Below are 24441 nucleotides of genomic sequence, written 5' to 3' on the forward strand. Positions count from 1 at the left end.
ATTGCAAAACATTTTCTTTTGAAAATGGTCTCAGATTTGTATTTCAGACAAGTCCCTGTCCAGCTGAATTGTGTCTAAGTTTGCGACTAGGATGCTCTGCTAAATCCTCTGTTCCCCCCAAAATGTGCTCAATATATAGCAATTAAATAAGCTTGCTGGAAAGACTGCCTCTTGGTGTCTATCTACTGCACAGTGCAGGACTTTATTAGAGGGGAAGTCAGGAATGAGAAGTAATAAGTCTTCTTGATTATGGTCTGAGTAGCCCAAACACAATATTTTCTTGCCAAAGCAATTTATCTCCCAGGAGTTCTGCTAGTGCTTGCAGTTTGGACAGCCTTGGGAAGATGCTCCAGTTTGTTCAGAGCCAGTTTGTGTGTTTGTTGCTCAGTGTTGTGTGGTGTAGACAAACTTTCTCTTCTATCTCTTCATAGTGTCTAACTCAGCTCCATAATTAATTTCTGCGTACCATTGCAGTGTAATTAATAACTTGCACTTAATGACGATTCTGGTTTGGCGACCTATAGTCCTGTTTGCTTGTTACAAGATGTTTCTTAGTGTTGTTAAAAGCAACTCTGTGTACTGAAAGAGAGAAACACCTCGTTGACCTTTTCTTACCAAACCTGTCTAATGAAGTAAATGTTTGCTGATACCAGCAAGGACTTTTAAAGAGGGCTGTGCAACTGACTTTAGTGCTTTAAGGGAATTTCTTTTTTTCTGAGCTAATATGGAGTGCAGTAGCACTAGGAGGAACAGAGGGGACACCGTTTTTCGAGAGTTGTTGTGAGGGATTTATTTTTTTTTAAGCTGACAGTTTCAGTGATCAGCAGTTGTCCTCTGGTGTTAAAGTTAGTGCTTGTTTATAGACAAAGGTTTTCATTAATTGCTTTCCAGTAAAGTTCCCTCCTCTTTTTACTGATACTTAACACAGGAAATGCAAGTGCTTGGTTAGTATTTCTTTGCTATTATTATAGGTATAGGAGTTGGAGATAGGCTCATGTGTCACACATTGCTTTGCAAAAATTGAAGTACATTTTCTTTTGCTTGCATATAACTGTGTGTTGACCTCTGGCTCATTATTTTTGTTTGAAATTTCTACAAATAAACTGACTGTAAAACCTTTGGCTAAGTTTGGAAAGATTTAAGTACCAAGTTTCTTTAACTCTCATGGATAGGTGTCATTCAGACAATTTGGAGCATAAGTACTTTCCAGGACTTGGCCATTGGTCCTGGTTAGCTAGAACGAGTGGTAGCCCTTTGAAGGGAACGATTAAGCTAGTTTTATAGGAGTATCTTGCAGGTATTTGAAACTTTTTTTTTCTTTGTAAGAGAAATGAGTAAAAGTTTCTCTTCTTGCTAGGTGAACTGTAGAGCATTGTTAATAATTACATATTTTAGATGTGTGTGACCAGAATTGCTCATAATATTCTGGATAACAATTTCCCCAATGTCCTTAATTTGCCCTTGTGGAAGTATTTTTCTGATCAATCTTTGGATTGTGCTAACCTTTTTCATGTGTGTCACATTGATGTTTTTTGGTCGTGATCAGCAACAGCAGCTTGTACTTTGTTGAATCTCACCTTCTTTGCTAACTCGTCTTCAAGGTTGTTTATATCAGTTTTCCATTGTATCTGATGTCTCTTAACTCCTTCAACAGACTTAATCAGTATGGTGTGACTTCCTCTGCCAAGGCCACTGATACAGATGTTAAACAAGATTGATCTTAAGTCTTGTCCTTGAAAAACTCTTATTTATTTCCAATGTGATATCTCTTTAGCCATTTTCTTGTAATTATAAAAGCTCTGTGCACATTTCAGCTTATCTAGTTCAATAATTTCCATACGTCCTTCTAGATGAGGCTTTGCAGTAGTCCAGATAGTCATATCTTGTGTTTCCATGGGGCACAATTAACTGTAGGAAAATATGTTGCATTTAACCCTTCTGTCTGTTCCCCTGTTTTTTCCCTGCAAGTTCAAAGCTCAATAATTTTGTGGTAAATGGCTCTACTAGGAAAAAAAAAAAGTTAAATCTGAAAATTTCTGAATCTGTGCTGCCATTTTCTTCTTGATAGATGTCAGAAACCTTTGCTACAATAATGCTTTTTTCTTTTTAAACCTGCCACTCTTAAGAATTCCAGGATAATCTTCTCAGTCTGGCCTCAGCCAGACAGCACTTATCTTCCTGAATTTGTGATTTCCTGCTTTACACGCTCATTCCTGCTGGCTCTCTTGACTGTATGCCTGTTCTTTTTTCCGTCTTATGTACCAAAACCTAAAATAAAATATTTAGCTTTGGGAGTCAGGCTCAAATGAGTTTTCATCTCTACTGTATCCTTGCTATATTTGAGCCCTACTTATCTTCTCCTTGGTTTTTGTGTGGCTATTTTTAATGTCCTAAGTGTCCAGTTAAGTTTCACTTCATGGCAATTCCTTCTTTATATCTCTGTGCTGATTAACTTCTAAATCATGCAGCAGATGAGCATTTTCTGTCACTTGTTGGGAGGAGAGTATGCTTATTCAAGCATTCTTCTAGGGTAATTGCTCATCTCCTTACATCTGGAGTCCTTCCTTGTGAATTTTCCTGTTGCTTGAGATACAGATTTCATGTTTCCAGCTGGAGTAAGTTCTAGGACTCTTCATAGATTTCATAGATTTCTAGGTTGGAAAAGACCTTAGAGATCATCGAGTCCAACCATCCCTAATCCCCATTAAACCATATCCTCATATCTTCTTCGTTTCCATCTTTAGTGTGTCTGCAGGACCTATGATGAGAGCCCAGCCTCAAATTACAGAAAGGGAGAAATGTTTAGCCCTTTGGGAGATGATCAGAACGTCAGCCTAACTTGAGGGGTTTGAAATGTTCTGCCAAGGAGTGTATGGCCTTCTGCTCACTGCAGAGGTGTGGAGGGAAGACTAGCTTCACTGCACTAGAGCTAGTGTTTGGAAACACACTCCTTTGAGATCTTCTGTCTAGGAGAGTATTATTTGTAGTTTGTCTGCCCTTTTGAAACCAAGACTCTTCTTTGTAAATCTGCTTTTGTTAATTCTTTGACTTTAAGCCATGTATTTTCTGTTGTAATTTATCAAAGATTATTTCCTCTGACAAGTTTTCCATACTTGCCAAAATTAATCTAAAAGATAAAACTACCTTTGCTGTTACTGAGGTAGTTGGAATCACAGCCAAAAATATATAGATCCTTCTGTTCATTAAAGGCATGTGTTCAGTTAATAGCCAGGAAGTTGAAGTTTCCTAGTGAGACAGGATTCTTTCAGGATCCAAGTCTGACTCCAGGGAATCTATTGTCATCTTCTTTCTCTTCTTCCCTTGGAAAAAGTGAAATTTAAGAGGGAGAAAACATTCTGAATAGTAGTGGTTTGGCCAATTTGCTCAGTCTCAACTTCTTTCTGATTGCTTTAACTCCCTTATTCAAGCCATGTAGGAGGAATGTTTTAAGTCATGTTATTGTGAATGGTGAAAGCAAAGATAACTTTAATTCTACTAACGATCTCAGAATATCATGGCTGATGCAGTGGTGTAACGTGTAGGTGGACTTGCATTCTTCCAACATTGGCCATAGCACACAATGTTTGAAACCGTTCCAGATTCACTTTGTGTAAAGAGAGCAAAGTTTCTGCTTTGGAAGGCAGTTTTTTTTGCTTTACTAACTATGCTTAGTGAAACAGAGGATTTTCTTTATCAGGCTTGTCAGACTATTCTTGAGAGCAGGCTCCCTTTGCCTGCGATTTGAAGACCTTATCGAGGCACCTGAAATTGCTCCCTATTCTGATGATGGGTTCAAGCTCTCAAAGTCAGTGTTAACACATTGTACTCCCAGCGTTCATGTGGATAGGAATTCTCTACATTCATCCTGCCTTTAAGGCTATAATTAGTGTGCTCAACAGGCCTGTGAGTCTGCCTTTCAGATAATTGAGGTGTGTACCTTCCCTGCATCTCCAGGGCTGAATTTGTTTGCCAGTGTCAGAGACCTCTGATTATCTGGCACCAAGGCACAGAGAGAGTTGAGCTGTGTTTTGCAGAAACACAATACCTTAAGACTTTGTGGGTTGAAACAAGTGCACATCTTTCAAGGATTCACCGGAACGGTACAGCTCACAACACAAGTGCAACTTTTTCTGAGTGAAATGCACTTACCAAGCGAACAGCCATCTTCTGTGGCATAGGTAGTATGGAGACACCAGGTGACTTTCAGATAACATTTTCCGCTGTTGAAAAAGGCAGCGATCACTCTGCATCCAGCATGGATTTGTAAGAGATTGCAGGAAGTGAGTAACTTTGTTACCTGCGTGACAACAGTTCAACGGGCATAAAGGTAAAGATAAAAATCTTTCTTGGTTTGGTACACAGCTGCTAATATAAAAATACCTATTGCTTAATGTGTTTATCTCTTGTTTGTGTTTTTGAAGTGATTTCTCAAGGTTTTGTAATGGAATTTTGCCTCAGGAAATAGTGATCTTTAATTTCAGTAGCATACCTTAGAAGAAAATACTCCCCAAAGCAAGAGTATTCTTAGATGGCTTCTTTGTGACATCTCATAATATCTTGCATTAGGAGGATTCAAAATAAATCTTGAGTCTCGGTTTCGGAAAACAACACATCCATCATATAATTCTGCGATGCACCCAAGTGTTGAACACTGTGTTACCCTTTTGCCCTCTCGATCATGATGATCCATTCATGCGTTTTTGTGCTTGAATGTAGGGATATAAATTTGCTTTGATGTAAGATACTCTTTATTCCATATGTTGCCAACCTCAAGTTAATGAGGTGGCAAAGATAGCACAAAGAGATGCAGGGAAACGGGAGCTGTGGCATGGGAAGGAGCAGCATCTACTGTTTGAGCCAAAACTTCAAGGAGAATTGAAAGCTCTTGCTTTGCACCAGTGAGGTATTATAATCAGCTGAGTTGCAGCATCTTGCCTCTTGGAGAGGCACCATCTCCTTGGCTTCTGTAGAGTTTCTTCTGGTATGTTTAGTCTCTAATTTAGAAAGGAAAAATACCAATTGGCACGTAATTCTAGAAAGATTCCCATTTCCTGTTCTAACTCATCCTGTATCCAAATTGCGTTGCACTGGAGCTCATCTTGTTGCCTGTTCATTGCCTCAAATCTTAAGGCTCTGACTAGTTACCATGGTACTGAATTTCTCTTCTGATTATTTTGTGAAATTTTTATTTTGTTCTTTAATATTTCTGTGCAGTATTTACTGAAAAGATGAGAACCTGTAAAGGAATGAACTTGCCCAAATTGTTGTACTACAGCCAGCTGGTTTTCATTAATGCACAAATGATAGTTCTTTTCATATCCATCAGGGAGCAAATTGATACAAATATTCAGTGAATTTCCAAAGGTGGACTTAGCTTTTGTGAAATCTGTGTGGAATTACTTTCAATTTGTTCTGAAATCTCTGCTTTTAGAAGCGCCTTCACAGTTAATGCCCCGTCAGTACCATGTAATCTGTTGTGTGGTTTTACTGTGTAAATATTATCTGTAGGCACACTGCTCTATATCAGGGCACTGTCTGGTGGTGGAGCTTCCACTATAACAAGTGTGATGGTCTTAATGTCAAGCAAAAGACTTAAGTAAGCTTCTCTCATCTTAATACGCTTAAAATACTTGAGGTTTTCGCACTCTCCTGTTTAGTTTGTTGCAGTAGAAGTAAATTACACTTCAGCAATTAATTCCAAATGCTTTAGTCTAATTACAAGTACATAATTTGGTGAAGAAACTTGAGTGAGTTTTGTGTAGTTATTACAAAATGGGAAAACATGAAAACACTGCATTGTTCCTATGGAAAATACTGATTATGAACTCTTCCTTTAGGTTGCCATAAAAATAATTGACAAAACACAGCTGAACCCAACTAGTCTACAAAAGGTAGGTTTTTACATTTAATCTTTCAACTGTATTGTAACTTGTTTTGTTTCACTATCTCCTTCCATTAACCCTGAATGCCTGTGCTGGAGAATCTGAAGCATTGCATGCCTTGCACACATCTGACTTAATGTGTTTAATAACTACTTTTGTAACATGTTTTTGACAGCCCTGCAGTTGTTCAAGATGAACGGGTGCAGACGCTGTAAACTGAGAAAACAGTGGTGTTAGCCACTTCCTTTGCCTCCAAGCATAGCTAACTGTAGAGAGGACATTTGTGGTTTGGTGTCATGCTCCCGTGTCTCCTTCATGCTGGTCACTTTGTTAAACTTAGAAATATAAAGCCTATGTGGTGTCCTCTTAAACTGGCCTTGAAATACTGCCTCTGAACTGATGCCCAAGCAGTATGTATGCTTTTCACGTAGTTTGCGGCAGCAAAGGTGCTGCAGTTTTATGGAACAAATTAGGAGCATGCCTGTTCTGGTTTCTTCCCTCTAGCCTCTAATGTTTAATGTGCTGTTACAGTTGTATTGCCTTATCTATTTTAGTAAGTAGTGATAAATCCTACTCTTTCATCAAGCAAGCCAGTCTGCTTTGGAGTGCCTGCAGGAAGTACATTTAAATGTCACTTTTACCTAGGACTTAGTTCTAACTCGGTCCTTTTAAGTGCTGCAATCAAAGGCTTTTTATTTACTTTTGAGTACTTTGATAAAAAAAGCTCCTTGCAGTATTTTTGTTTGAACGACAGAATACCCAGAACTTACCTGCAAACAAAATGAAATAGCATAACCAGAGTAAACTGGAGAACATACACATTTGGATTTTATACAAATACTTAAAAGATTGTGTGACTAGATGTTTTTATCAAAATTAATGGTGCAAAAGTAAATTGGAAAAACACACAGGTTCTTACACTGTACGGTTTGGTTGAGAGGCAAAGAATAACCTATAGAAGGAAGGCTCCATCGTCTGAGCGGGTAGCAGCTTCCTACTGACTCTGTAGACTGGATGAAAGATAATGTGGTTCCAGTTTTCTCAGAATTTTTATCGGCTTAATCCCTGAGGTTGTTGGGAATTTCTGGGTAAGCAAGGAGGAAACAAAATGCAAATTATGTAATACAATGGGTTAGATAAAGTTGATTTGTGTGGCACATCTGTGCAACTTTGAATATCTGAAAAAATTATTAAAGGCCTGAAGCACTTGGAAGAGAAACAAAAGCTGTGTGATGTGAAGGGGAGGTGTTAGGGCATGGGAAAAACGGTCAGAGAAGAGTGGAGAGGCTGAGTTTTCAGACAAAAATGTAAAACCTTAATCCTTCAAATGGTGTTATCTTGAGGTTGGGCTGTAATGCTAGCTTGAGCTCATGTTCAGGTACAAAGCAAACCTTTTACAAGTCACAGGTGTTCAGTTGGCAAGGCCACAAGCTGGAATTACGCTTGTTGGCCCTTTGGTTCCTGGGTTTCAGCCTGCTCAGCATCCGCTTGTGTCACTGTCTCCACTGTAATTTCATTTTTATTTACAGTCTATAAAATTAGATTATGAAGTGTGCTTTGTAAATTGGTCTTGTCTACCACAGGGTTTCTTAAATGGGAGTCTGGAAGAATAGTACAAAATCGCAGGGTGGAAATCAGATCAAATTTGAGGAGCGAGATTGCTAACGCGCTCTTCTCTCTAAGCTCGTTTGTTACATGAGCACAGAGGAAATTTAGCAACTTACGTCAGTGTTCTCAATTCAAAAATTGAAAGTAGCTTCCTTAAAATTAAATGCCTGCTTGTCATAGTAAGCAGAGTGAACGCACAGCACACTGCCAGTTTTGCTTTGTCAAGGCTTTTTCTGCAAACCCTTGCCCCTTTCCCCAGCACTGTCAGCAGTGCTGTAGCCTCGGTGCATTTGAAGCCAACTGTGCACGCGACCTCTAGGTGCAGGGGAAGCCAAGCTGGAAGTGCTTCTGATCTTGTGCTTCTGGAGAGAGTGATAAAATATCTGAGGTATGGCGGGGAGGGAAGGGCTGTGCCGAGGAGGAGGGGTGTGGTATATAGTGTCACAGCTGTGGTGCAGCTGCGTACCCTGGTCATCCTTAGGTGGGGGAGCAAACGGTAGTTAAGGCTGCTGGTTCTGATTTCTTTGTGTTACATCTTCCATGCCGGTACTTCAGCTGCCAGAAAGAAGTTAACCTTGTTCAGGACTTGTTTTGCTGTCTGGAGCAGTAATTCTCAGTGTGTCCTCGCAGTGAGCTCGGGGCGGCTGCAGTCCTGACAGCTCAATGTTCAGCAGCGCAGCTCTTCAGAAGAGTTGAGTTTGTCTGCTGTGGAGGAAGTCTGTGGTAGCCACATGCAGCTACTCTTAACTGTCGCTTTAGGACCTAATTACTACTTTGCCGCTCTTGCTTAGCGAAGAGGAAACTATAACTGATACTTCCCTGTTTTGAAAGAAAAGGGAATTCTTAGAGCTTTTTTCCCATGCTGGTGGTGTTAGTCATAATCCCTGTTCTTCACAAATGTACTTGTCTACCTGGTTCCAGTGAATATTGGTCTCACTGGAAACAAGTGCTGATGCTATGGTAGTTCACTTCCTCCTAGACCAAAAAAAAAAAAGTTTGTTTTTTTTTTCCTTTTGAATTAGCAATGCCATTATATGCAAGGGGTTTTTTTTACCAAGCTTGTGTAATAGCACTAAATCAGTTCTCATTCTGCTTTTTTTGGGACTTGGCTCCTCAGCCAAATATCTTTGTTTGTTACATGCAGATGTTTTGCCACTTGTTTGGGCCATTGTTTTGTTAAATTTTTTTAGAGTTCTTAAGCATCAATTCTAACATGGACCATGTCCTTGCTGACGATGGGTCAATCAGTATTTCAAAAACTGCAAGAAAAGTGTGAGAATTTAAAATGCCCAGGCTTTTCGGTTTATAACAAGTATTTTTTCTGTTTTCAAGTTGTGGTTTGAGGCAAACTTGTATTGTGTAAAGGCTTGAGGCTGTTAATTATGTATAGGGCATATTTCGGTGAGCAGATATCAGGAGGAGCCTAATACAAAGGTAAAGCTTGAGTTTAGGACAACATATCATGAAGGGAATGGGGGGAAGGAGGCCAGGATATTGGTGCTCTGCATCTGACTTGCTTTTTAGCAAATGCTTTTTTTGGTATTTTTGGAGTAATTTGTTACTGAAACTCTTGTAATAGCTAATGCAGAAATGCTTCTAATCTGATTTTCGCTGTGTTCAGAGAGTTGGCTTAAAAGATTGGGTCCTCTTTCCCCTCACTCTCTTGTTTCAGATGTGTCAGCATAATAAAGTTCGAGTAAAATTGCTTCAAGATTATTACTCAATATGTGTCTGTGCTTCTGTTGCTGGTTTGTTGGTTTTTTTTCTCAGTTTGTTGGCTAGCAGCATTAATTAAATGTAAATCTTTCCCCTATCTAAAATGGCTTACAGTCAAAGGACCAAACCACAACAAAGCTGAAAGCCATTTGTTGGCAGACTAAGGATGTTTGTCTTTGCCTAGAAACATTTGTAGAGCTTCTGTTGACGAAAAATGAGCTGTTCAGCAAGTTGGGAGTAGTTTTTAATCTTGGTATTAGAAATTAAACTGATAAGCACTGTTTTCAGTTGATTGTTTGCCTTTATAGTCTCTTTATGACAAGTAAGTTTTTAAAATGAAGACAATTATTTGCTAAATTGAGAACCTTCGCATTAGGTCTTCTGATGTGCCACCTTCTTCTGTGTTCCTGTGACGGAGAACCTCAGATGTGTGGGCTTTTATCATACCTGGCTGTTCACAACGAATTTTACTTTCTGAGAATTACTTCATTTGCTAGAAGGTGACACACATAGTGTTTTGGGGGAATGAAAATAATCGGGTTTAAAAAGCTTGTTTCTAGTCACTCACTTCAACAAACGGCTCATGTGTAGAAGCTACTTTTTGGCATGCTTATTCAGGTTAGTAATGCAGAGTAGTCGTCCTGTGCACCAATGTTATATTTAGAACAGCCTTAAAATGTGGTATGAGCCTGACTTTATCACATTAGACCATCAAAGTATAGAGTGTACTCTGGAGGAGGTAGCTCCAGCCAAGTCAGCATACTTTATTAAGAAAAAAATAATAATGCATGTATTCATTTACATGATGATATTGTGAATTTTAGCATCATTCTTACTGTCATATTCTATATTGCCCTTGGTTGACTGTTCTTGTTTGGGGCCACCAATTCTGACTTTGCCTATATTCCCACACTTAATTCTATGAACATATATACCTTTTTTATAGGTGGGTGAGGTGATGATAAACAGACTCATGGCTGAATAACAGCCAAAGTCCTCATCAGTGCGGCAGTGAAGTTGCCTTTGGTGTGAGAATCTGACCCAACAGGCTTTATCTGAGTATTGGAGGTGGAAGATACCAACAATCAGTGGAGAATAAATTAAGCAAACTGTCTTCAAAACTTTAAAAGCTGACTAGAGGGCTTTCCGTTATAAAAGCTGTGTTTAAAAGTATTAATGGAGTATTCAGAGTATATTATACACCAATTCAGCTGAACTAAATGAAAAATAAGAAAAAAATAGCTATAGATTCATCGGCTCTTAAATATCCGATGATCAGAGAGAGACAGTGAAAAGCTCCAGAAATATTTTTTTTTTTAAGAAAAACACAATTTGTTTCCCTGTCTGGGGGAAAAGACACATGCATGCTTTTTGAAACTATTTGCATGGCCAAAAATTTACTTGATCAATCAATTCTGATTGCATGTAAGCAGTTTGTCATCTAGCAAAGTGCCAGACGTAGACCTGGATAATGATAACAAGATAATTAAAAGCATTTGGAGAGCCATTTGGTTTTACTCTGTGTTCAGGTAATGTGCCATTCACGGTGGTGGCTGTAACATGGGGGAGGAGGTCTGTTGGGCAGTGCAATGAGGATTGCTCCCCAAATCTTAGCCTTCACAGAAACATCAGAAAGAAAATAGTTAGCACTGGTCTCCAAATTGCGATTATTTTTTTTTTTAAATTATTTAAATCCTTCCCTACCCCAAGTTTTCTTTTGTTAAAAGACACAAAGGCACAAGGATTTTGTTTTGTTGACTCTTTGATGATTTTCTGTTTGTTTCCTGTTTCGCCTTTTTTTGCTTTTATTGAGTAAGTACACCTACAGATTTTTTGAGTCACTAGTAATACATGTAGACATATTAAATGTCTTTACTTTATCAGAAATCTGACCCGAGGCAAATCTTGCAGCAGCAGTTTTGCTTCCTTACTGTTAATAGCGATGTTGTTACCTCTTATTTACAAAACTCTGTTTTTCCCATGTCTGCCCTCCTGTGGAGCTGTGGACTTTCCTTCTGCTTCAGTCTCTTGACATTAAGTTCAATACAATCTGTTACATTACTGGTATTCCTGTAGACATTGATGGTGGGTTTGTAATCAAACCACTTGATTACTCCTGCTTTTTGAAACATGCTGTTAGAAAATGTTAGAAAAAAGTTCAACAAGGCCAAGTGCAGGATCCTGCACATGGGTCGGAGCAATCTCAAGCACAAGTACATGAACTAACCGGTCAGACATTGCACTGGAAGAGATGACAAGTGCCTGGGTGAACCATTCTGTTGTGACAGTGGTAACCTCAGGCAGAGACATGATGAACTCAAACACCCAACGTGGGTCGGGGCAATCCCAAGCACAAGTACAGGCTGGGCAGAGAATGGATTGAGAGCAGCCCTGAGGAAAAGGACTTGGGAGTCCTGGTGGATGAGAAGCTCAACATGAGCCGGCAATGTGCACTGGCAGCCCAGAAAGCCAACCGTATCCTGGGCTGCATCAAAAGGAACGTGGTCAGCAGGTCGAGTGAGGTGATTCTGCCCCTCTATTCTGCTCTCGTGAGACCCCACCTGCAGTACTGTGTTCAGCTCTGGAGTCCCCAGCACAAGAAGGACATGGAGCTGCTGGAGCAGGTCCAGAGGAGGGCCACAAAGATGATCCGAGGGCTGGAGCACCTCTGCTATGAAGACAGGCTGAGAGAGTTGGGGCTGTTCAGCCTGGAGAAGAGAAGGCTCTGAGGTGATCTTACAGCAGCCTTCCAGTACTTAAAGGGGGCCTACAGGAAAGCTGGAGAGGGACTTTTTACAAGGGCGTGTAGTGATAGGACAAGGGGCAGTGGCTTTAAATTGAAAGAGAGCAGATTTAGGTTAGATATAAGGAAGAAATTTTTCACTCAGAGGGTGGTGAGGCACTGGAACAGGTTGCCCAGAGAAGTTGTAGATTCCCCATCCCTGGAAGTGTTCAAGGCCAGTTTGGACGAGGCTTTGGGCAACCTGGTGTAGTGGAGGGTTTCCCTGCCCATGGCAGGGGGGTTGGAACTAGATGATCTTTGAGGTCCCTTCCAACCCTAACCATTCTATGATTCTAAAATAACGTCAAGAATCCTCTGGAGTCTTGGACTGGCGTGGGGGAGCTGCAGAGGCAGAACAGCTATGCGCTTGGCTTTGATACAGCGTATTGCCTAGAAAGAGAATTCTTTAGGTTTTCCGAATAAAATAGTTTTTCCACTTCGAGGTTTTTTTTGTTATCGTTTTTTATCTTGCGTCTTTTCTGGGAGAAGAGGTGGACCTACTTTCACTTCATCTGCTATTAACCAACTTTATTGAAGGCAATATTTTATTTTGCAGTAACAACACTCATGGCAATTTTAGTATTACACTGATAGGTTTATGTGCCTCTTCTCATGGTCTTTTGCAGAAGAGGATTTTCAGAGGTGAAAATAATTAACAGCTGATCAGTAAAAGGCTGTGCTTTCCTTTGTGGTTTGTTAGATGTCATTCCCATATTATCGTCCAGTTGCAGGAGGACAGAGTTTACTCTGTGCGACAGGCAAAGTTGAGGTCTTTGGAAATAATTACTCAAGCAAGACTCTCTTCACATGCATGTTGATGTCTTGGGGAGGGCAAGGATGAGATCCTTACAATCAGTTCGTGGTCTCTGGTTGCAGCACCGTTGATCTAACGTGGTGCTGCAGCTTGGAATGGGCGGTTGTACTCCCTCACCCCCCATCCTGCCAAAATAGATCAGCTGATGTGGGCAAGGGAGTTGCAACAGAAAACTTAGAGATGGAGTGTTTTTATTTGGGGGAGCTGTGTGTTTTGTGACATTTTCTGTTTAAATTCATTCCTGGACCTTGTGCGTCGGTCTGGGTTAACACCAGTGCTTGCATTAAGGGGAGCTGTACAAGCCTGCTGCACGGGAAGGTGGGTGATGAAGAGGGTGGGAGCAGACTGGTCTCTTTGAGACTGTAGCCTTGAAGTGATGGTGTTTCTTCTGTCTGCTGGGGACTGTTGGGTCAGGAAAACACCGTTTGTGTTCTGCTCTATTAATTTTGGCAAGTATGTTCAGCATGTTGTACTGGCCAAGCAGGCTTGGAGACTGGATGTCTGGCAGAGAGAGTCAGTGGAGGTCTGGTGACAAACCCAGGACTGGATGCTACTGTGCCTCAGTCGCCGTGCAGGAGTGCTTCTGAAGGGCTGAGGGGCAGCCTGGCCTATCTATCCTTAAAACTTGCTCCTTGCTAGTGTAGTTGGATAACACGTATTTTGTGTGATACAAGCAGCTGCTTTTTCGCCTGTGAGTTCCTGTTGTAGCACAATAATTCTCTGGCTTTAATGAAGTACTGAAGAGTGATGAATTCATACCAGTAACGTATGCAGTGATCTTCAGAAGGTTCTCTGGTGGGAGTTCATGAAACTTTGGAAACAGTATTTTCTGTGAAGGGGTGAAAGATTGTGTGAGATGTACTGGCCAGCAAGAAGCTGTGTGGGCTTGTAACAACCTTCTGGCCCCAAAAGTGTGAGAACCACAGAACTAACATCAGTTCTCTCCTGAGCTCTCTAGAGTGCTTTGTGGATGTTTTTGAGGGTTGGTTTGTTTGGGGAGGAGTGTTAAAAGCAGCAGGCACTTAACTCTTCCCTCCAGTAAGTGCTAATTTCATAAAGTTTATTGAAATGCTGAGAGTAATGTTTGCCCTTTGTGTTTAAATAAGTATATCAAAATTATCAGGCTTTAGGAAGAACGTTACCGATTTTGTTAACTTATTTCATGTTTTATGTTTATTTCAGCTCTTTAGAGAAGTAAGAATAATGAAGATCTTAAATCATCCAAATATAGGTACCTTGTTTCTTTCATATCATTTCCAACTCTGAAGAAATGTTAGATTTTTCACTGTTAAAATTGTTGTGGTATGAGTTTAAAAGATGATTCTTCACTAGGGTGTCAATTTACTGTAAAGTAGCAGTAACAAATACTTTTTCAGAGCTGTGCGTTGGGGTGGGAAAAAACAAAACCAAAACCCAATGTTTTGGTCCCTTTGCGCGAACAGCTGATGATTTTGCTTCTTTTGAGTATAATACTGATTTTGACTGTATTCAGGCTCTCTTTAAAAATAAATATGTTCCAAAACCAAGAAGTAGTCAAGAAGTTGTTCAAGATTGTACTTAAATGGTTTAGTATTGTTACAGGACTACTGGCAAACTGACTCGTTTGTCGCTGTGTGTGTCAGTTCAGTGCATAAAAATGTCTATTGCTGATGCTCAAATCTGTGGAATTCTGGTTAATTTAATTGCTTTTTCCATGTAACAGAAGCACGGTATTGTTTCTTGAGAAAATGATGTTCTCTGAGTTGACCAAATGTTTTAGAGTATTTTCCATTTAGGAATGTTAGACAGAAAAAAAGCTTCTTTAGAGTAATAGTCTGATATTATCATGCAGCAAGCAAATAGGTTTTGGTGGGTCTTTTTCCTCTGACAGGATTCTCTGTGGGGTTAACATAATACTTCTGCAACCAGTTAACTGATTGATAAATGACTTTCTTTTCTAGTGAAGCTATTTGAAGTCATTGAAACTGAAAAAACTCTCTATTTAATAATGGAATATGCAAGTGGGGGTAAGTACCTCTCTGCTGTGATGACACATGTAAACAAATTGCCAAGTGGGAGAAAGCACTTGTTTTCTTTGAAGTTTTGCTTTCTTTTTCAGCAAATATTAATGTCACAGTAGTGTAAAATCTTAAGTAAAAACTTTTGTATTCTCTAAGACTTCTTTGGGCAATTATAACTTTTAAATTACAACTTTTAAAACCAGCTTCTGAACTTGGTGCAGCTTAGTAACATTTGCTTTGTTTTCACAACTCAAATTTAATGGGAATACTTATTCAGCCATCTATTGGACCTGTAACAAATGTCAACCTTTTCAATTTATTTTATTCAGCTCCCTATCTCTGTGTCCTATTTTGTATAAGATATTTGATCAAAACATGTTCAGTTGCAACATTTTCTTTTAACTGTTGCAGGACTTGTGATTTTGAAAGCATCTAACTTCTTTAGATGTTGATGACATTTGATGTATCTTAATGACAGACCTTCCCCTATCAGGAATTGTTAGGCTTAGCCTTACGCTGTTGTAGGAGGAACTTAAACATTTATTCCTGATTGCAGAGGGAGCTAAAAAAGCGTGCATCATGCAATGTCAGATATTTTCACCAGAGCTAGTATTAAAGTATTCAGGCTTAAGTTACTCCTTGCTGGCTAAAACCTAACAGCACTCAGTTTGTCAGTGTGACCCTTCAGCATTAGCAGCTGAGAATCTCAAATAGTTGAGGCTTTTCTTTAGTTTTGGGAAGGAAATAGACACTTCTTTTCAAAGAAAATCAGCATTGAATTCTGACTTTGATGTTAGATCACGTGAAGTTTAGCAAATTACTATAAATCAGGTAATGATTCTCTACCTGCCTATGTTTTCTTCTAGCAGCTCCCTAAATGGTCAGTCAAGATTTGTCTAAATGGAAACAAAGTTGGTAATATACTGTTAAAATACTGGCTAGTACAGGTGTTTGTGGAGGCATCTCTGTGCTGTTTGATGGTACTAGACTTAAAAGTGAAGTCTTATTGCCATCTAGTGATTAGCTTCTAGGAGCCAGAAGGGTCAGCAATTCTCTAAAGTGGTGAGGATCTTTCTTAGAGTACTGTAGAGACACGTACTGTACTGGTCTAAAAGGCCGTGAGCAGTACCCTTTGCATGTGCTGTGTTATGCAAGACAGGAATGACTGGTAGTCTCAGTGACTGGCATCAATTTCTCATATTTCCTCTCTATTAAGATACGGGTCACGCATGATCCGTATGAACTCCATGGCTGCAGGATGAAAGAAACTATTGCTACAACTGCAATACTTTGTGTAAATTGACGATAATTCTTTTTCTGGTGTCATTTTCCTTGAATTGTGAAGTGTTGAGGTTTGTTCCTTCAAGGTTTTTGAAGAAACACCTGTGAAATACAGCTGAGAGGGTTATCTGAGTTGAGTATTAAATAAAACGCTACAGAAGGAAGTAAGGCTGTTTTGTGGAAAATCCTGACATTGCCTTGGATTGCTCAGTCGTTTTTCCTGTTGTATGACTCTGGGGTTTTTATTCAGTTTGGTGGAGTTGCTTCTTTTCAAAAATAAACATGAAGTTACTCAGCTCTTTGTCTGTGAGGTGGCTGTCCACAAAATAGTATTTTCTTGCTCAGTAGAGGATATTTAGATATTTGATCCATTTCTGAAGTTTTTGTTAATTTTGCGTATTAGTGAAGGATTTTTAAAACTGCGTGCTAATCTGCGTTTGTAGGAGTTCTTATGTATGCAACTATTGTTTTTTGGTAAAGAAAATCTCCCATGCTCTCACAAACACGCCAATGTTTCATGGACCAGTTGGCTGCACTTAAAGCTTAAATGTTGTTGCCTATATTGACATGCTGTAAAATGGCTGGATTGATTAAAGGGGAAAAAAAAATGACAAAACACAAGAGATCTTTAGTACTGCCTTAGTAATCTCCTTTAGTTGTCCACAGCCATACAACATAGGGCTTGTTCAGGAGTAAACCTTCTCAGTGTATCTTACAGATCTGATGGTTGTGTGATGGATTATGTCAATGTGTCCTGCTATGCTCATTATCGTGACCTTCCCTGTGGGTACCTCTTCCAAGCCTAGGTTAAAGCTAAGATTCCTGATTTTGGTTAGAATGCATTTATACATATGCACAAAGAAAAATTCTAATGCTGATATGGCGATATTTACAAATATCATCAGATGTTCTCATATATGAAACTTTTTTTTGTGGGGCAAAAGAAACCTTTGTGACAAAGTCTGTGAAGGGGTACATGTCATCTTTATTTACAAAACAGAAATATGCTGCTCAGTTTCTATTATAAATAATTGGATGGAAATGTTTTTTTTGTCTACATCCAGTCATTCATTAAGTCTTATTATCTGAGATGATTGTGTAGTAAATTGCATAGCAGTTGTGTGTTGTTTTCTGGAGCTAACCTGTAATCATAAACTTGAAGTACAATCATTCTAGTGAAGCTGCTGTGGGCAACTGCTAGAGAGGAATCTCTAGATTCTGAAATTGGCATTAATGTACCTCATTATTGAATTGTAGGAGAAGTGTTCGACTATCTGGTTGCACATGGAAGAATGAAGGAGAAGGAGGCTAGAGCTAAATTTAGACAGGTATGTATAACATTCCTATACATCAGCTTTCTGCCCCACTCCCTCCCCTCTGGTTTTAATGCTGAAATAAGTAAAATGACTGTCCTTTGCATTTGACTTCTAGCAGTGTTCAGTATGTTGTGGGCTTGTAGCCCTGCGTGAGAAAAATATTTGGGTTACAGTAATTCAAAGGAGTTACTAGTCCATTCAATGGTGCTAGTTTCCTTAGTGCTGTCTGCCAGGGTGTCCAGGAGTGCCAGAACACAGTGACTGCTCGGTTCGGAAGTGTAGTCTGTTCCAAAATTCACTTCCTCTGGGTTGATTTCATATATCCTTAGCTCAGCTGGTCTGTAACCTTTTGGAAGTTATTCAAATGTAACAGACTACAAACAGGCGAGTTTTAAACCACAAGCAGTGCATGTAGCAGGCATTCGTTCACGTCATCCACTTACATGAAAAGATGCCATTTAATAGTTGTTCTAAAAAGTCATGGCAAAGTAATTTCTAGGCTTGTTCGTTTAGCTTTATTTATGATGGATAAACTAGCCCTGCAAAGATGTTGGCATTACATTGCTCTGTAAAAAGCATTTTCTTTTCCAGATCTGACTGGTCTGCTAGACTTTGTTTTCTGCTCTTGTGCAGAAATGTGTAAATACCTACATTATTTCCATCCCTTTGGTCACTTGGATAGCCTAGATAACGTTGTAAAAAGTAATAAATATCCAAACTATATTCCTGCTTAATGACACTTTAAAATAATGAATAGGGACAAGAGTGTTTTATTGAATGGTATGTAGCGTTTTTAAACTGGTTAATTGTGATAGTGATGTGACAGTTTCCCTGTTGGAAGGGGAGGCTCTGATAGCTTCACTTCTTAAACATAGCCATACAAAAGTAGAAGAAATTTGATACAGTAGATGAGACTTGCAGGAAATTTATTAATGACTTTCACAAAATGCCCTCGAAAGAAAACTTCTACACTTCTCTAGTGTGGGTAGTGCAACTGAAAGGAACAATTTGGGAACTAGGAAACTGCCACAACTGTTTTGCTCCTTTTGTCTCCAATAGTAAGAATTGTGTGAAAGCAATATAAACAATAAGCTCAAAAGTAGCAATAAAAGTAAAGAAAAATAAAAACGTATTTAACCCAACATAAGGAGGCAACAAAAGCATTTCTGTGAAATCCTTGTTCCTTTGTTTTCTCTCGTATCTTTAAATGTTGTATTTACCCTCTTTAATCTTTTGCAAAAAAACCCCAACAACATCACACCAACAAGCAAACCAACTCCGAAAAAGCAGCTGCAAACTTTGTATCCCCACAAGTGATTTGTGATTACTGCAGTTATACAGCTTGACAGTAAGGAAAATTTTCCTTCCTCTTTAACAAAGTCTTACATGGCTTTATAAAGCTGCTTCCCTCCCGTTCATATTCCAGCAGGTAGAGAACTTTCCTTTGTGATTGAGAGTTTCTGGTATGTGTTTCTGTGCTGTGTTGGAGTAGATGTGATGGGTTGTGGAGCAGTCATTCCCACTTCGAAAATCTTTCTCTTCTAAATCCCTGGGATCTCTTCTAATTCCCAGACTGTTACCTTGATCTTTATAATGTCACTGGAAGAGCTTCAGAGTAACTTGAGAGGGTTTGCTGATCTCTCTCAGATGTGAATATTGAAAACTACTGGTGTGGTTCGCTGCTCTTTATCTTCGGTTTCTTTTATCAGGAGTTGTGTGGAAAAAGATCTTGCAGTAATTCCATTGAAATTACACGTTTGTTTAACAATTACCTGTTTTTTCCTGACAATTCGACTCCCCTTTAAGTGAAAAACTTGTGGAAACAGGTCAAACATGTTTTACAGGTACAATTAGTGCTTAATTTTATGGGATAATGTGAGTAGTACAGGATATATGTAACTTCATTTTTCAACAATGAGTGTGAAGGGAAATAATTTAAGAGGTACTTACCTGCTTAGCTGAGTATTTGACCCATCAAGAGCTGATTTTTATGTACTTCAGATTCTCAGCTTGATTTTTCTGGTTTTGTACTTCAGCAGACTAAATGCTGTTTGTAAAGATATATAGATGGCCTCACTCGAATCCACTGAAATATACAGAAGTATGTTTTCAGTTTGTTCTTGTAAGTCTTGTCTCCTGACGCAGGCAGCTGTGCTCTGTCCTCCCTCAACAGCTGACTTGTCAGCTACCATGCTCAACCAATTTTAGAGGACCTTGATCTCAAAAGTAGGAGGTTCTTGGGGCCTTCAAAAGCATGGCCACCTGGGAAAAAAGAGAGAACACTAGTAAAAACCAGAGGAGAGAAACTATAGCACGAGCATATTGCACTTTGCTAGAGAGAAGGACGTGCGCACAGGACAGAAGTCAGAAACTTTGATCGGAACTTGGCATTTATTAGACACCAGGACTCTGCCCGTGGGACAGTGTCAAAGGAAACTAGATCTTGCGGGGTTTACAGGTCATAAAACTCTTCATTTTACCTTAGTGTAGTCCCAGAATAGCTTTATATAGCTTTTAGCCATTGTTGGAGGGAGAATGCTCTCTGTAGACCTTTTATCTGATTTAGTGCAGCTGTTCTTATGTTAGATAGGGACTTATGACGTAATAGGGACTTATTTTTTTAATTCACTAACTGGTTTAACAGACGGTGACTCTCTTTAAACTGAAGAAACAGTTGTGCCATGGTATTGAGCTTAGTTCTTACAATAGGCTGTATTATGCCTTGTATTCAGATCATGTTTCTTCTTTCAGTATATGTGATTTCTGCATCGAACACTTGTGTTTTGTCTGAGGAGGCACTTCCTCTCTAGCAGGCAAAGAGCAGAATTTGGTAACTCCCCTTCTTTGCTTGTTAAGAAAAAATTGGGTTTTGTCCATTTTGTCACACATACTTAAGATTTTTAGCAGGAAAAAAGAATGTAAAAGACAGCGATCATGTTATTCCGGTCACGCTTGACAAGGAACACAGGCGAGGGTACAAACAGTAAAAATACAGCCATGCTCTGCATTTCTCCATTTCAAGCTCCTTTTGTGCAGCCATGTGTGAGAAATTCAAATCCAGAACGTTTGGCATTCTTAATGTCACCTCGTTTTTCTTTCCCTATTAGAGGCTTCCAAGTAGTTCTGGTTCAATCTTACAATCCTTTTTCCATAGAAAAATCTGCCTCAGGGCAGGGGGTCTCCCAAAATCCATGTGGTTTACTTCCTTTTCTTCCTTTACTGCAGCCAATTAGATCCAGCCTCCTTCAGTCTTCCCACTGTTTCCCTGCAGAAGCAGTTTAGAATTTTTAATTCTCATAGATGTTAGGACAGATCTTGGAAAATAAAAAAAAAAAAGACAAAATACATCTTACTCATATGTTCCAGTTAAGAAACTAAATACTTGGAGCAGTATGGAAAGAACCTTGAGAGGTCATTTGTCTAGCCTTTTGTCATTTAATCCTTATGAAGAATGGTTTGTCTGCCTTGAGATAACTTGTTCTAGCTTGTTCTTTAAAACCTATGATTACACAGATTTCTGAAATCCCTCCCAAGAAATGTATTTCAATGCTGTAATTGTTACCTCTAGCAAAAAAGTCTGCTGTTTCTTCCCCTCTTCTCCCCACCTGCCAAGTGTCAGCAGATGTCTCTCACTGGAGTAGGTTGGGGGTGAGGGGGCTGTCAGCGTGAACAGTGATAGAAAGTGGTAGACAAGGGACTCAATCCAGCACAGCCAAGCTTTGCACTATTTTTCATTCAGTTTTGACTGCTGTTCTTCGATTATTGATGTCATACACATTGCATTATTTCTCTTCCATTTAGATTGGACCCATTTCTGCAGTCTCTGTGCTATCCTGTTGCAATGCAGAGTAGTTGAAAAGCATCTCCAAAGGAGACTACTGATTGATCATCTGCTAGACCTTCCGCTCTCAGTCAGAATAAAAGCAGTTTAGGAGCGAATGGTATAGTGCTGTGCCTCTGCAGTCCCAAACAAAGCTCGAGGTGTTTGTCATGCTGCCAGCCTTGGGAGCACCTGCAGAGTGAGCTTGTGACTGGCACTAAAGTAGTGGTAGTAGAGAAAAAAGGAAGGAAAACTAAAAGGATGGTACAAGTGGTGGCGTGGGAGAACTTTGGCAGTCTCAGTAACTGCAGCACGCTGAACTTGGAGTCTGAAAGAGGGAGCTGATACATAAAGGAACAAGCAAAAATTGAATGGAAGTGTAGGGAGTGGAAATACTACAAATCTTCATAGGCTGCTTGGTTTCTCAGGTGGCATTTTGCACATGCATGATTCAATAATACAGGGTCACAAAGATCATAACATTGGAGCTTAAGTTTCAAATGTAAAATTGACTGGTAGGTCAGTTCGTTGACCTACCTAGTACCTTACTTTCACCTGCTCTGAATACTGGGGGGAGAACCTTTGCTTCTTACCAGTACAGGAGGATCCTTAACACTAAGCTGGGTGGTCTGGTCACGAGTTACTTTTTGTAACAGTAATGATACCTCATCTTTCTATGTTGGAAATCTTAATCTTGAATGACAAATGGAAATGCATTTATTTAAGCGTAGTTCTTACAGTAAATTATTTTTATGTGCAGTTCCACTTACTTTGCGAAGTCATGTTTGCCTCGGTTCAGGCCATGCATGCATGACAACAAAATGCCTTTGATCGCATTTGCGATCATGTAACAGTGAGACTTTATCCAACTTTTCCATACATGTAGAGTTCTGCAGCGATGCTTATCAATCTAAAGCAATGTGCTAGGACACTGTACTGTGTAAATAGCTCATGTAGTTTTCTATATAAAGCATGAAAAACTTAACGATATTTGGAAATTATCATGGAAGAAATTACTCCATTACACTTGAGAGACATAGAGAGTTTTTTCCATTGAGCTTGCTACTCTTGCACAGTATACAAAATGCAATAAACCGTATGCATTTAGACAGCAGACTGCTGCCAGATGCCCAGTTGCTTCTCACTGCATAAGTTTTGACAAACAAGCTGTTTCCCAGTAGTTTCTCTAGTAACTAAGCTGCTTTCTTACCCTTTTCTCTGCATGCTGCAGCATGAAAAATCACCTTTGGAGAGGGACTGGAAAACTTCAGTCTGGAGGGAAAGCTTTTATAGCTATATACAGTATTGGAATGGAAATACTTCATTAACCTTTCTGAAAGTCATTGCTTCTACTGGTCTATAATTAGCCACACAGGAAAAACAAAATCCTCTTTCAAGTATAGTAGAAACCAAATAGATCAAATAACAAACACCTAAGTTATTTAGCAGCTTCCCCCCAAATATGCTGGTCACTGTAGTAGTTGGTTATGTAGCTCTGAGTGGATAAGGACATGTCAAATTTAGTAATACATGTTGAAGTTTTTGATAAGAACTCCTGTTTCTTTGAGATGTCACTTATATAATTGGGCTTGTTTTCTATCCAGATAGTATCTGCAGTGCAGTATTGCCATCAAAAGCATATTGTTCATAGAGATCTCAAGGTGAGTAAAAAAAAAAAAGGGTATGAAGTGTGTGTCAACTTCTGTGCTTGTGGGTGTGATCTTTATCGTGTTGATAAAACGTAGTGTATATTAAGCTTTCTGATTTTTTTTTTTTTGCATGTGTTATAGCAAGTTTTTAGGAACGCTTGCAGTATAGAACTGTTTCGAATAAAAAGATGATGATTTGTAAGGGTTTTAAATATAGAAATTTAATGGCTGATGAAAGATAGCCTCTCACCCTGTGGTCAGATTCAAATCTGATGCAAGGTCAGTGTTAGCTGAGAAGTCTTTTTCAAGGAAAAAAGAAGCTAGTTTGGAGGTATGACAAGTTTTGGTCTTGAACAGAATGCATTACCAATCGTGATCATGAAACTGAAGCTGCTTTGTAGCTTGTCATGAAATGGTGTATCCCTTCTTTAAACTGTGCCTTTTATGTTAATAGTGTTGCCATATAACTTGTTCAACATATCATAGCTTTATAACTTAAAGAAAAACAAACCAAAACCTGAACAACAACAACAAAAAACAATTCAAAAAAGTTTTAATGTTACATATATTACCAAACTTTTACAAGAATGCCACATAAAGTACAGCTAGTGAGACTGTATGTTGTTTTCATCTTAGTAGATGAAAAATGTAAGTTAAAGTAGCTCAGGATGCATTTTTATGGAGAAAACAGATGGAAATAATATAGTTTTCAGGTAGCATAACTGCTCCCGCAGTCTGAAGCTGCTGTACAGAGATTTTTTTGAAATAAAGGGGATATGTGAATGATAGACTGAAGCATACGTAAAGACCTTCCAAGGAAGGAAACGTTAGTAGATATTTCACCTTTTTGCCTTTCAAGAATGAGTAAAACCGACAATAGCGTTTTAAATCTAGTATTTCAAGTTCATCTTATCAACCATTCTTTCTCTTCCAGGCCGAAAATCTATTGCTAGATGCAGATATGAACATTAAAATAGCTGACTTCGGTTTTAGTAACGAGTTTACAGTTGGAAATAAACTGGACACCTTTTGTGGCAGCCCACCATATGCTGCTCCAGAGCTCTTTCAAGGGAAAAAATATGATGGACCTGAAGTAGATGTTTGGAGTTTAGGTGTTATTCTTTATACCCTTGTGAGTGGATCTCTTCCTTTCGATGGACAGAACTTAAAGGTGTGTTTTTGTAGAACGTTGGACATTTTTACCTAATGTTTTAACTGATTTGCTGCTTACAACTTACTCTCTGTTGTTCTTCTGTTACCAAGGAACTTAGAGAAAGAGTCCTAAGGGGAAAATACAGGATTCCTTTCTACATGTCCACAGACTGTGAAAACCTCCTCAAACGTTTCCTGGTGCTAAACCCAACAAAAAGAGGCACTCTGGAGGTAATGGCACAAATAAGGTGCATCATAAAGCTAGATGTTATATTTTGCAAACTGTATTTTTTGAGCTGTAACTTACTATTGTCATACCATTCCTGAATAGTTTATTTGGAGTGGGTTCAGGAGCAGAAGGTTGTTGAGTAAAGTGTATGACTTTTTTTTTTAATATTTTGTTTGCTGAGGTCACAAAACA

General features: G+C 39.1%; 1 protein-coding gene across 18 annotated transcripts in view; it reads left to right on the plus strand.

The window, feature by feature from the left end:
* The window catches only part of MARK3 (microtubule affinity regulating kinase 3), a 64973-nt gene that overhangs the window by 13310 nt on the left and 27222 nt on the right, over window positions 1–24441 (plus strand). For 14 of the 18 annotated variants that reach the window (XM_086612738.1, XM_086612742.1, XM_086612730.1 and 11 more), the window contains exons 3-9: window positions 5838–5891; window positions 13985–14033; window positions 14743–14808; window positions 17341–17411; window positions 22824–22880; window positions 23803–24039; window positions 24132–24251. In XM_086612738.1, coding sequence (XP_086468864.1) covers window positions 5838–5891; window positions 13985–14033; window positions 14743–14808; window positions 17341–17411; window positions 22824–22880; window positions 23803–24039; window positions 24132–24251 — 654 coding nt within the window. Of the gene's footprint in view, window positions 1–5837; window positions 5892–13984; window positions 14034–14742; window positions 14809–17340; window positions 17412–22823; window positions 22881–23802; window positions 24040–24131; window positions 24252–24441 lie in introns of those variants that run through there. The other 4 variants (XM_086612740.1, XM_086612741.1, XM_086612744.1 and 1 more) reach the window with 3 other exon arrangements.

The sequence above is a fragment of the Tauraco erythrolophus genome, chromosome 6, assembly GCF_009769465.1.
Source record: "Tauraco erythrolophus isolate bTauEry1 chromosome 6, bTauEry1.pri, whole genome shotgun sequence".
In the NCBI taxonomy this organism is placed as follows: Eukaryota; Metazoa; Chordata; class Aves; order Musophagiformes; family Musophagidae; genus Tauraco; species Tauraco erythrolophus.